Raw genomic sequence first — 14,058 nt, forward strand, 5'->3', positions numbered from 1 at the left:
AAGAGAGTCCAGAGAAGAGGAGTAAAAATTGTAAAAGGTTTATGAAACCTGACCTATGAGTAAAGGTCAAAAAAACTCAACATGTTTAGTCTTGAGAAAAGAAGACTGAGGGAAGACTTGATGACAATCTTGAAATATTTTAAAGGCTGTTATAAAAATTTCTCTCTATATCCACTGAAGATAGGACAAGAAGTAAATAGAGAAGCAAGGGAGATTTAAGTTAGATATTATGAAAAAGTTTCTAACCATGAGAGTAGTTAAGCTCTGGGATAGTTTTCCAAGGCAGGTTGTGGAATCCCCGTCATTGGAGGCTGTAAGAATAGGTTGACAAACACTTGTCAGGGATGGTCTGTGTATGTGCAGAATGCTGGACTAGATAACTTTTCAAGGTCCCTTTTAGCCCTATGTTTCTATGGGTTTGTGGCAATTTTGATGAATTGGCTCTGTAGATCCTATGGAGAGTGGAATGCTAATGCTGATCAGTAGAGTAACGTTGTTAAAAACACCTTGCTAAAGCAATCTCACTGAGCATGTTTCTGCTGCAGGAGCTTGGATCTCTACAGGACTACTTGCTTGCCTTAAATACTGAAGAGCATCTTCATCGTTGCACAGCACAGGTAAAAAAAAACAAAACCAAATAATCCCTGTCCAAAGTATGTCTTCTGCTCTGTCCTGCAAGAGACAGCCAGTCATTCCTGATTGCAGAATAGGGTTTTATTTCAGATAAATATATAGTCACTGTTGTTAGCACAAGCTCCCAAAATTCAATTTCACTGGTTTAAATAATGATTCCTTAGATGTGAAAGGCTAATGCCCTGATCCATGCACCATCTGTTCCCTCTTCACACCCACCTCAATCTGACATTCATATTTCAATGTAGTTGGTTACAAAAAAAAGCTTATAGTTTCAGATAGTGGCACTGCAGCCCCAGTGCATGAAAAACAAAATCAATATGAAATAGCAGGGGGAGGAAATGGCAGCTACAAACTGACTCAAATCACCTAACTTAATGTTGTTTGTCAAGTGAGTGGTCCACCATGTGAATTTAATCAGCAAGAAAACTGCCTTGTAAGTTTTTATATCAACCTTGCAAAACTGATGGAAATTTACAAGCCCAGGCATAAAATGTAGTTGTCTGCTTATTAGTATGGTGGTTGGCAATGGAAAAAAAGTATTTACTCTCCTCTTTAAACTTTTTTTACCTTCCCCAGATGATTTGAGTAGTCTTGCAAGATTGGTGTAGATCCAGCACTATTTGTATCTTCCTTCCTGACACCATTGTTTGGGTCCCTTTGAGCGCCTGCTGATGAAACTACTCACAAATGGTGTCCTCCTTTATTGTTAGCCACCCAAGAATAGTATTACAGATAATGGCAGTTGAGTGGATGAGTTATCAAAACCAAAATTCGTGTCCCACATCAGGCTTTCTGCATTCCTTTTCCTATCACTTAAGTCATACAGAGCCCGATTCTGCGCCCACTGAATTCAGGGGATCTTCCCTATTGAATTCAATATTAGCAGCCCTTGGCCCTGAAAGAGTTTTTTTTTTTTTCCAGACACTTCCTGAATTCAATTTTGCTCTCCCAACGTCTCTGTGGCATCTCCAGCTTCCTTCTTAACCCTCAGCTCATTTGATATGAGACTCCTTCATCTTAGTAAAACCCACTGTTCATTTAGAAGTGATACTACAATGGGATTTGCCTGGTGCATCCACCTTAAATGACTTGTCCTCTACATAAGCAAAGCTTTAGCAGATGGGAGGCATCTGGGCAATCGGAAATGCAGTTGCTTTTTTGTTAAGCATCCAGAGCTGTTGGATGCATGACGGTTTACTTCAGTGCCAAAAGATAATCAGATGGATAGAGAACAACCTATTCCTATGTCTATTAAACTCATGCAGCAGAGGGTGGCTTTTTAGAACTTAAAGTAACTATTACTTGATGGTGATAATCTTTGTGATGCTTAACTTTCTTTTCTTCTTCCTCTCCAGGCCCTGAAAAACATTGCTGCTATCAGCCTTGCCATTAACTATCCAAACAAATCAACAAGTCTCTGGAATGTTTAATTCTGGCTCGTGGCCGGAGTGCATGGGATAGAATAGTTTGTCCATAGAAACCTTGGAACAAACATCTTCACTCTGTTCAGGAAAAGTTCCTTCAGCTTCAGCGTATGGGTACTCTGCAGCCTTCCTTCCTTCCACTTTGATGTAGAATTTGTAAAAGTAAAAGCGCACTTCAAAGAAAAAGCACATTTTGGAGTAACTCACGCATCACCTACAGTTACATACGCACATATTGTAGCATGTTAGAGTAAACAGAAAAGTATTTTTTTATTCAGAGAGTGAACAGGAGAAGATTTCTGAAGTATGAGAATGGAGAAGGCCCAGTGCTTGTACTATCTATTCCCAGTAAAACCGAGTGACTATAACTGGAAGGGACCGCTTGAAAAGTTTTGCTGAACTTACGCTGGTGCCACCAGCAGCATCCATTTTTCACTGGAAGTAAAATTGGTGAAGAAGAACCTTGGTGGACTGTGTAAGAGTAAAAATGGCCCACTCTTGAAACCTGTCATGTTTCACTTTGCTTTGAAAGGCACTACCCATGGAGAAAAACCTGCAGAACTAACTCATTACTGAACTTTAGGTTTTAAAACAAATATAGAGAGATTCAAGGAGCAGTTAAGATTCCAATGGCAGAGCACCCTTCTGAGAGGTGAAAGCCTCTACTGTTCTTTTTGGTTTGATCGACTGATCTTACCCTACTTTGTCTTAAATATGTACAATGCATTCTTCTGGTTTAGTACAGAAACCACAATGGCTCCCTTGGAGTAGCTTTCGAAGAGGTGGTATGAGAAGCTGAGGAGCACTGGCTGTGATGCATAACTTGTATGTTTCTCAAATATGGCATCTTTCCAAGAAATTATTCATGGCATATTCTTTGCTACTGGTGGCCCAGGAGCTCCTTCTGGTGAACGTTGGAAAACCCTGATTCCCAGCACCAAGGGATGATTCGGGGGGGTTAGTGATTAACCCAATTTATCTCATATAGCAATAACTGCATTACTCCTGCTGAATGTGGAATAAATAGCAGACCTCTGTGTTGAAATAAATTGGCTTTAATCTTGCCCAAATTTGCTGGTTATTCCGTTTCCAAAGAAGACTGCAAAGAGCTTAAAGGGTTGTGGGGCTACATTTTGTGTGGGCTAATTGCCTGGTTGGTTTTGTTGAATGTAAAATCTGCAAAACTTCTATTGTGCTTAGATTTGTTTTTTTCCAGAATGAAACGATGAAGAAAGCAGAACCAGATGCATCTGTAGTAGAGACTGGAAAGTTGATCAAAATGGCATAAGGACAATGACTGTTGGAACTGAGTGTTGTGTTCACTGGCTTTATTTGCCCAAAAAGGCCAGTGGCTAGCACTGTCATATGTATAAGAGCCCTGCATTTGGGAATAGTCTATGGAATGGTGCTCTTCCAGCCACCTGGGACTGGGAGTATCTTAAAGGCGGTGCTATCTCCCTCTGGGAGGGAAATGTGCAATGTGCTTTAGTGCCCCCATTTTTTTGGATGGTCATTGGTGCTGCAGCCTTGGAAGTAGCTGGTTGGCTCCTATTCCATTAGGAGAATGCAAGGCCAGTGCTGTTGTGGGAGAGACGTTTAAATTGGAAAGAGTACTCTGAATGAAGGGGTTAAAAACTGAAGACCTTCATTGGCACCAGAAGTTGCAATCACTGTCTTTCGGGGGATGGGACAGCTCTCTTAGTAAAAGCAAATCCCAGAGTGTAGGAAGAACTTGTCCTCTGCCCAAGTTTGGAAAAAGGCAGAGAAATGCAGACTGCTCTGAAAACTTGCCTGCAGTCTAACATAATGAAAGTTAGTTCCCTTTTCCTTTCCAGGGAGAGACATTGTTGAGTACTAAACATGAGATTTACTTGCATTTAACTCGTAGGTAAAGGCATTTGCAGTCTTATCCTTTGGTTCCCTCTTAGTGATGCCTCTCAGTTTGTAATCTGACTGCAGGAGAGGCTAGGAGCTTCCCTGATAAACCAAATGCATGTCTCTGTCTGACAGTATGAACTCCTACTGGAGAATCTGGGGTGGGGGCGGGGTTATTACACCAAAACTGTGGTCATCTTCTGAAGTCCACTTTCATGAACAGTGTGTATTGTATCAAAGGGTCAGATAAGCCTTTTAAAACGGCTGCTCTGGGACAGTGTGGATTTCCTACCCACTGTCTCGGAACGAGTCCCTGGCTAGTTGGTAAATCCCTGGTGATAGGTTGATTGTGTCGTTTGTAAGGCATGTGATGCGCTGTTGAGATCTGCCCAAGTTTATTTACAGAAGGTTTTTTCCTCTTTTTACATCAGGTTTACAGACTGTACAGAGATCCTTCACTGATCCTATCATGGCGTTTCCTCATTCTCATTCTTTTTCTGTTGCACTGTATTTTTGCTTTCTATATAACAATATGCACAAAGGCTGTAAGAATGACACAGGAGTGGCCAAAGTTTCTATCTTAGGCGTACCACTTACTACCCTTGCCAGTCAGCCATCTTGCTCTCAAAGGGCTACAAGTGGCATTAGCTGCTAAATATTCTTTCCACCCACTAGATGGAAGTGAAGGACTGTCCCTTGGCTTGACACGGAGTCTTTCACTGCCTTAAAACTTCTTCATTGTGGGTTTTTAGGGGGCAAGAAAAATTGATTTTTTTTTTCTATCATGTAAAAAGGGGAGGAGGCATAACCAAATGAATTGAATATTTATGACCAATAGCTCTGAAATCCTGCAGCAGTTCCAAGTGGATGCAGATGGTACTATGGAATAGTACAAAGCTGGCTGGAAAACAGGTATGCTGAAGAAAAAAATGTGCCTAATTAAAAAATGATTGTGTCCTGAATCACATACGATGTATTTAACACAAATCACATTGTTCCTAATGATACATGTGACTTGTTTTCATTAAACACTTTAAAAGGTTTTTAATTTTTTTTTTCTTACGGGTTTACTACTTTGCAATTTTTATCGGTTTTGGTTGTTTGAAATAGATCAGACCTTTAGATTTATTCCAGTTCAGCTCAACATGTAACAAGAAAGTTATAGATGTGGGTAAAATATGCAAATGAAGAGAAATATATTGTAAAAATTCTATAAAAAGTACAACACTGTGTCTGTAGTTTTCTGTTTTTCTTTCCCTCACTGAAGATTAAATATTGAATTTGCAGCAAGAGCTAGGGGTTTACTTTGAGTGTTAATCATTAGGGACAGGATGACTGTAAGTAAACCTCTTGTCCTCCTTTGTATTGTGTAGCTGATATCCCACTCTGCCACACAAACATCACATGAGGCTTGGCTTAGGCTCCAATCCTGCAGTTGGTTCCATGTGGACTGACCCCTGTGCCTATATAGAGGCCCGTTGACTTCAGTGGGGGTCTGTCTGTGTGGATCCACTTGTAGGGTTGGGCCACAATTTGTTTCAAGGTGGTGGTTCACACCTATAGAGTTCCTGTACTAATGTGAGTCTTGTCTACATTGAGAGACACTCCTGTGCCATAACTGCTCCCATACTGTAAATGGGAGGAGGTTGCTGGCCAGGGTGATTCTCCCCACTGGTCCATTAGAGCTGCCATTTGTTGCCCTTCTAAGCATGCTACCAAGCCTATTTTATTTACACAGGCTTTTTCCTGAGAGGCTGGTTGGTGGGAACGTGAGGGCTTTTCCCTGGAGTGACAAGTTGGGAGTCTCCTCTGGCATTTGGCCAGTCCGGAAGTTGGTTTCCCCTTTTGTACAAAGCCAGAGAGATTTGTCATGAGTGTGTTTACTAAATACATACTGATAACCTGAACTGTAGAATGTACTATACTCGAGTGAGCCTCTAAGGGCAAGGAGAATCTAGGACGGGGATGTTGCTCTCACATTATTGTGAGCAGGATCAGGCTGTAAACTAGCTGGTTTCATTTGTTTATTGTGGGATGCGCTTTTTTCCACCCTGGCTTCTTTTAAGAGCAAAACTCTATGGCATGCTTAAAGCAAAATAAGCAAATACCATTGACCTTTCCTGCCCCATCCAGGCATCTGTACCTACATGCTCTTACAGTCTATTGCCACAACCCCTTACAGCTGATAGCATCCGAGCTCCTTCTGTCTAGCCCTTTAAGAAACTAGATCCTTTTAATGCATTAGACTGACTTTAGAAGTGGTGTCCACAAAAATTTGCTCTGCTAAACTGGTCCAAATCTCTGTGGGTACATGCTTATTTTGGTTTTAAGTGATTACTACAGTTAGCTTATGTCTGTTCCTAATCAATTTAAGCTAAACCAGAATAAGCGTGTGCCCTGGTTTAACTAAATTCGTTTAAATTCACACTCTAAGTGAAAGTGGGACAATTCTGCATACAGACAAACCCTTATAATATAGAAGCTGCCAGCGGAGAATTGCTAGCAAAATGGAGCAGTGCCTTTATTTATTCCCCCCCCCCTCCCCCAGCCAGTTTTGCCTGTCTTCAGTTTGCAAACATGGATTTTCTGGTTTCTAATGGAGCAGAAGCCAATAGGGCTGCCTTACATTTACTTCTGTAAATTCATTAAACGTCATTGAGGAAGTTGATGCAACAGTACACAGGTCTGGAAACGTGTAGTTGCTTGCTGCAAAAGTGAAAGTGATTGGGGTCATTTTGAGGGGATGGTTGTAGGTTACATTCGCTTAAAAAACATTGGCTGTGGAATGCTGCATTTAAAATGTTTTATGTATGTAGGGAGAGTGTGGTGTAGTGGTTAAAATATAGGACTGAGAATTGGCTCTAGATTGGTAGTCCTCTGCTGCTGACTGGAGGCACTCTTTGTTGGCTCAATTTCTCCAATGGTGAAATGGGGCAATATTCATCCAATTCAAATGAGTTGTGGTTGGCTTAATGTTTATGAAGTGCTTTGAGCTCCTGGGTCACAGGTGCTATATAAAGACAGTGTATTTTCCTTGGTGGTGAATAACAGCCTCTGAAGTCTGAATCAAATATAAAGACTCTTTTTGACATGTTTTGGGCAACTTGCACAGAATTCTCGTAGACTTTGAGCCTAAATCTGCTCTCTGTTATAACAGGATAAATTAGGCGTGACTCCATTTTAAATCACTGGAACTGCCCTGGTCTAAAATCAGAGCACATCCACAACCGTCTAGCCCAGTGTTCTGATCCTATACTTTTCGTTTCCCTTGTTTGTTATGAACAGCATATTTCATGCAAACAGGATTGTGCTGCTTCATGTGACACGACTGAATTATCACAAGGAGCTGTTATGAAAGTGACTGTCACAAGTGGCGAGTTGTGTCTTCAGGTGACAGGCAAGTACCTCAATCACATGAACTCCTAAACAGCACAAGTTTGGTTTTAGGCAAAAGTCCTAAACAAACCTTTTAAATAAAAACAAACACACAATGAAGTGTTCCTGAAGAGGATACTTTTCAAAGTTCCTCTGCTGACACTAGTCAGTCATTGAAAGATCAGTCTCAGTCAGGAGGCTGATAACTGTGTCTAAGGCCTTGTCTACACTGCCACTTACAGCACTGAAACTTCTGTCCCTCGGGGTGTGCAAAAACAGATCCCTCCCCCCCCCTCCCCCCCCGAGCGATGCAAGTTTCAGCGCTGTAAAGTGGCAGTGTAGACAGTGCACCAGCACTGGGAGCTATTCCCTTCGTGGAGGTAGTTTTATTATAGCGCTGGGAGAGCTCTGCGGCAGCATTTTAACGTTGGATCTGTAGACATACCCAAACTGTAACAGTGTGAGCAACACCACCACACGTGAAGCTTAGGCCGCACTCAGAATGAGTAGGAGCTGAATTCTGCCTCCCCAAGTGGAGCAGAGATTTGATCACCTCTCTATTTAAGCCAAATAGTTAAGAAAAATGTCCCCTGTAAATAGGGAAGGAATGAAATAGAAGGTTAAGGAAATAAGATTAGTGAGATAAGAAAGGAATGAGCAGTTAATGTATGGGTTTAATCAGATCTCTTTGGCAGGACTTTTCCCTGTTCTGCCATTGTTCTGTTCCACTTGTGCTTTCTTTTCTCCAGCTCCAAAACCAGGCTGCAACAATACAGGACTTCCCACAGGAGCGTACAGTGCTGTGGCAGCGCAGAACACACAAAAATTGGTCCTGTCTCCCCTTAAAATCTGAGTCGTAATGTGTCTCATCAGAGTTATCAACCCTAGTACACGATTCATATTGAATCCTCAAATGGCTTGATAGCATTTCTTAATGTTTAAAGAATATACCCTGCTCCTTGAAAACAGGACAGAGAAGGCATGTTTTGGTTTGGGGAACGCATGGAGGGAGGTAACAGAAGGGCTAATGTAAATGGTGATTGCAAATTAGGGGAAGATGTGCTGTTTTCCCAATGTGTATGATTCTAGTGCAGTGCTAATGTACAGCAGTACAGTGCTACCCTGAAAAACGCTAGTGGTTGGTCTCAGTGAATAGAGATTTCCCCGCCCCCTGCTTAATCAAATCTGTGGGATGTTCTCCTGGTGCTGGTTTTTCTCCCCTGCTCTTCCTCTGTCTCACGCCTCACTTCATTCCTCCTCCCTCCCCTGGTTTCTTGTTCCATTTCCCCACCGTAGCCTGTCCTTCCATCAATGCTTCAGCATTTTTTTTACGTCTTCCAGGCAAGTAAGAGGAAAGACTTAACCTGTATTGTGTGCAACAAGAGCAGAAAGTGTTAGTAAACTGATGAAGGGTGAGATAGAAGCTTCTTGAAATGTTCGTCAATGGTCACTGCTCTCTCGTGCCTTATGTCTACACTGGCACTTTGTCGGCAAAACTTTTGTCATTCAGGGGTGTTAAAAAAACAGCACCCCCGCCCCCAAACAACAAACGTTTTACCAACGAAAAGCACCAGCGTGAACAGCGCTTTGTCGGCAGGAGCGCTTTCCTGCCGACAAAGCCATTGCCGCTCATGGGGGATGGGGGGGGGTGTTGGCAGGAAAGCTATGTAGTGTAGCCATAGCCTCAGACACCAAAAGGTGATTTGGCATTTCGTAGAAGGGTCCCTTAGGCTCTTTGAAAAGCCCAGCCATAGGATGCTACTGCAATATAAATCAAGGCCTTCAGCGGCTGAGTCATAGTGATAAAAGGCCTATTGCAGCCAAGGCAGCAAGTGTAGAGGAGCTGCTGACTACCTGTATATCTGGCATTATCTCGCAGCAGGAACTATGATGGTTGTGGAATGAATGCAGATATGAAAACGCAAGAGACTTAAGCAAAAGAGACTGTGACACCAAGTATGTTAACCCTAGTATTCTGGCCAAATTCCATGACCAGTAATGATTTTCTGTCTGCCTGTATTTCCCCTGCAGTTATAGGCGGATACAGTAAATCTCTTTGAACTATTGCATAATGATGCTGTGTGCTGTTAAGCCGCTGTATACTGCCCCAGAAGTGGCTGCATCGTGGGGCAGTGCAGGAATTCCTAGTATGTGTAGTCTGAATAGCAGTTTAAATTTCAGGATGAAAAACTGTATAAACCCGAGCTATTGCAGAAGGTCCCCCTCCAGAAAGAATTCAGTGCTCTGTGCTCCTGGAATAGCCACTGTGTGTAGTTTTTTGAGGCTTCTGCTTCAGCAGTCCCTAGGGTTGCCAACTCTGACTGGGAGAAATCTGGGAGATTTTTTTTCCCCAACATGATGTAATGTCATTTTCTTAAAATATCCTATTAAAATCTCCCAGATTGCTTTCAATAGTCACTGAGGGTACGTCCACACTACCTGCCGGATTGGTGGGTAGCGATCAATCTATCGGGGATCAATTTGTCTCGTCTCATCTAGACGCAATAAATCGATCCTCGAACGCGCTCCCCGTCGACTCCGGAACTCCACCAGAGCGAGAGGCGGAAGCGGAATTGACGGGGGAGCCGCGGCCGTCGATCCCGTGCCGTGAGGACGGGAGATAAGTCGATCTAAGATATGTCGACTTCAGCTACGCTATTCTCATAGCTGAAGTTGCATATCTTAGATCGATTCCCCCCCAGTGTAGACCAGGCCTGAGAGATAGACGCTGATTCCGGGAGACTCCAGGCCAATCCTGGAGGGTTGGCAACCCTAGCAGTCCCTCTCTGTTCATCAAAGCATTTAAACACATGCTTAACTTTAGGTACATGCTTAAGGAATGGCCTTATGCAAATACCTAAAGTTAATTAAATACTTAAGTGCTTGTCTTGGAGATGGACCTAACCAGGTGCGTAAATGTTTTGTTTGGCCTGCTATTGTAAGCAGGAATATACCTATATGAAAGGGCAGAGAGGCACTGAATTCTTGAAGTATCGGGGTAGCCGTGTTAGTCTGTATCCACAAAAACAACGAGTCCGATGGCACCTTAAAGACTAACGGATTTATTTGGGCATAAGCGTTCATGGGTAAAAAACCCACTTCTTCAGCTTATGCCCAAATAAATCTGTTAGCCTTTAAGGAGCCACCGGACTCCTTGTTGTTTTTGTGAATTCTTGAAACAAGTCAAGACCTCTGTTCTTACCAAAATGCTTAAGAATAGGTCATCTCTCTCTTGCTTTCTCACCATTTTCCATTACATACACAAGCTACAGTAAAACTCATATTAACCAAAAACGTCAACTGTTTTTCAATTTTTTTTTTGTTTGTTTTTTAAAGAGACACCAGGTGGATGAGGTAATATTTTATTGGACCAACTTCAAGAAGGGAGAAACTTTTGAGCTTCGCAGAGCACTTCCTCAGGTCTGGAGAAGGAAACAGGCGTCCAAGCTAAATACAAGGTGGGACAGATTAAGCATTAGGGGTTCACACATGATGTAGGAGACACACTTAAAATGAAGTGAGCAATTAACACCTCTGCAGTTGTAGGACAATGGAGAGTTAGTAGGCGACAGAGTGTGTTACAGTGAGGCATAAAACCCAGCTGTCTGCTAAATCCATATTTTTAGGCCTTGTCTACACTACAAGGTTTTGTCAACAAAAGGCTGCTTTTGTTGACAAAACAGTGGATGCATACACACTGCAATGTGACTTTTGGTAGCAAAAATGCCCTGGTTTGGCGACAAAATAAAACCACCCTGACGAAAGACATAGGCTTTTTGCACAAAATGTTTGTTGACCAAGTGCCAGTGTAGGCACCACGCTTGATTTTATCACTTTAATTGGCCTCCAGGAGGTGTCCCACAATGCCCATCCTGAGGACCGCTCTGGTCAGCAGTTTGAATTCCACTGCCCTGCAGCCAGGTAAACAACCATCCGCCCCTCCTCCTTAGAAGCCCTGGGAATTTTTTAAATTTCATTTCCTGTTTGCTTGGCGTGGAGAGGCCTCATCGCATCTTCCCAGGTGACCATGGCAAGTTATCGCAGCAAACACTCTCCCGCTTGGACCACGGCGGAGCTGCTGGATCTTCTCAGTGTATGGGGAGAGGAGGCTGTGCAGTCCCAGCTGTGCTTGAGGAATTTTGATATGTAGGGGCATAGGCGCCGACTCCGTGGGTTCTCTGGGGCTGGAGCACCCACAGGGAAAAATTGGTGGGTGCTCTGCACCCACCCCCTGCCCCAGCTCACCTCCACCCCTGAGTGCGCCGCCATGTCCTGCTTCTCCCCCCCTCCCAGCACTTGCGCCTCGAAACAGCTGTTTCACGCAGCAAGTGCTGGGAAGGAGGAGGAATGCAGCACATAGGGAAGAGGCAGGGCCAGGGCAGGGATTTGGGGAGGGGTCGGGGGGCACAAGCACCCACAGGCGCCAACAAAAATTGGCACCTGTGCCTACGGGCAGATTTCTCGAGGCTTGTGCAAAAAGGGCTATGATCTGGACATACGGCAGTGCAGAGTGAAGATAAAGGAGCTGAGGCAGGCGTACCATAAGGTGAGGGAGGCAAACCGTTGCTCCGGTGCTGCACTTTAACACCTGCTGGTTCTATAAGGAGCTGGACACTATCCTCTGTGGCGACTCCACCCGCACCTCCATCTTCAAGAGCCCCGTGGATACTTCGGACCTGGAAGCGGCAGAAAGAGGACCTAACCCAGAGGACATGCTTTCAGTGTGCGCAGAGATGTGTGCTTGCCAAGAGTCAGTGAGAAAGTGATGGATACGTTACAAAAGGTGTGTTTTATTGAAATGTTTCAATGCTGTGCGTGAATTTAGCAATCATGCTTCTGTGCATTGTTCCTTGTGCTTCGGCAGATGTGGCCTTCAGGAACACCCTGCGCACACCGACCGAGCATCTCTGCTAGATAAGAAAACGCCCAAGACTGAGTAAAGAAGACATGTTCTGGGAGGTACTGCACTTCTCCAATGCAGAGGAAAGGGAACGCAAGCCGAAAGGCAGGACAGAAAAGAGAATCAGGAATTTAAGGACACTACTGAGCAGATGATTAAAGTCATGGAGGAGCAAACGCAGATGCTGAAGTCCTTAATAACGCTGCAGATTAAGCAGATGCGTGCCCGCCCTTCCCTGCAGCATATTCAGAACTCTTTTCCATGCCCCCCCCCCCCCCCCCCCCAAATTCCACCCGCATAGGCCTTTCCGCTTTCTGGGATTTCTCTGTTCCCCCTTCACTCCACCCCCTCGGACAACTTTCACAATGATAGCTGGACCTACACAGAGCTCTGAAAGTCTGCCCTTCCTGGATACCTCCTTTCCCATCAAGCATCTTTGTGTGTGTGTGTGTTGTTTTTTGTGCAATAAAAGCTAAGTTTTTGAATGGTAACTAATCTTTATTTGCTTTCTACAAATTGAGATAGCAGGCACTACCAATACATACACAGGCAGTTTAATCATTTGCTTACTGGAATGTAAGGCCCCAAATGTCACCATTGCTTCATAGGAAAACTACATGTAATGTAACATTGCAGCACCAACCACAGAGATATACATTACTGGTTCTCATTTTCAAAGTGTTGCCTCAAAGCCTCCCTGATTCGAATTGCCCCCCTCTGGGCCCCTCTGATAGCCCTGGTATCTGGCTGCTCAAAATCAGTAGCCAAGCAGTCTGCCTCAACACTCCACCCCTGAGCAAACTTTTCACTCTTAGCTTCACAAAGATTATGCAACATACATCATGCAACTATGACCATGGGAATATTATCCTCATTGAGGTCTAACCTGCCAAAAAGGCATCGCCAGCGCACCTTTAATCTGCCAAAGGCACGTTCCACTGTCATCCGGCACCTACTCAGCCTCTTGTTGAACTGCTCCTTACTGCTGTCCAGATTTCCGGTGTAAGGTTTCCTGAGCCATGGCTGTAAGGGGTACACTGGATCTCCCAGGATCACTCTGGGCATTTCAACATCCCCCACTGTAATCTTCTGAAATGGAAAGGAAGTTCCCACTTTTAGCTTTCTGTACGGGCCAGTGTTCCTGAAGATGGGTGCGTCGTGCACCTTCCTGGACCACCCTGCGTTGAAGTCAGTGAAACGCCCACGGTGATCCACAAGCACCTGCAACAGCATGGAGAAGTACCCCTTCCTATTGATGTACTCTGTCGCAAGGTGGTCTGGTGCCAAAATTGGAATGTGTGTGCCATCTATCACCCCTCCACAGGGAAACCCATTTCTACAGAGCCATCCACTATTTCACGCACATTTCCCAGAGTCACAGTCCTTCGTAGCCCTGCACACTTGCATTAACGCAGCCCCAATAGTCAACTTCCTGATTCCAAATTGATTTGCAACTGACCGGCAGCAGTCTGGAGTTGCCAGCTTCCACACAGGGATTGCCACATGCTTCTCTAGCAATAGGGCAGCTCTCATTCTGGTGTCCTTGCGCCGCAGGTCTGGGGCGAGCTCCGCACAGCATTCCCGGAAGTGGCTTTATGCATCCAAAAGTTCTGAAGCCACGGCTCATCATCCCAGACCTGCATGAGGATATGATCCCACCATTCAGTGCTTGTTTCCCGACCCCAAAAGCAACGGTCTACCCTATGCAACTGTTCTGTGAATGCCAAAAGCAATCTAAAGTTGCTCCAATCCATATATCACAGCATGACAGGCAACTGGGAGTCTTCTTCAGTTAGGAACTTCGCAATTAACTGCTCTTCCATCCGTGATGTCTTCATGACCGTTGTC

General features: G+C 44.2%; 1 protein-coding gene and 1 long non-coding RNA gene across 3 annotated transcripts in view; both read left to right on the forward strand.

Annotated features, from left to right (window-relative positions):
• ZZEF1 (zinc finger ZZ-type and EF-hand domain containing 1) overlaps nt 1-5,165 on the forward strand; it is an 80,142-nt gene extending 74,977 nt beyond the window's left edge. For both annotated transcript variants that reach the window (XM_054008180.1, XM_054008181.1), the window contains exons 54-55: nt 546-617; nt 1,992-5,165. In XM_054008180.1, the coding sequence (XP_053864155.1) occupies nt 546-617; nt 1,992-2,066 (147 nt within the window). In that variant the 3' untranslated portion in view covers nt 2,067-5,165. The remainder of the gene's footprint in view (nt 1-545; nt 618-1,991) is intronic.
• Nucleotides 5,166-10,467: 5,302 nt separating this feature from the next.
• Nucleotides 10,468-12,461, forward strand: LOC128825781 (uncharacterized). Its single transcript, XR_008442727.1, has 3 exons — nt 10,468-10,768; nt 11,161-11,231; nt 11,915-12,461. It is a non-coding gene; the product is annotated as an uncharacterized LOC128825781 (long non-coding RNA).
• Nucleotides 12,462-14,058: the final 1,597 nt, after the last annotated feature.

The sequence above is a fragment of the Malaclemys terrapin genome, chromosome 18, assembly GCF_027887155.1.
Source record: "Malaclemys terrapin pileata isolate rMalTer1 chromosome 18, rMalTer1.hap1, whole genome shotgun sequence".
Taxonomy (NCBI): Eukaryota; Metazoa; Chordata; order Testudines; family Emydidae; genus Malaclemys; species Malaclemys terrapin.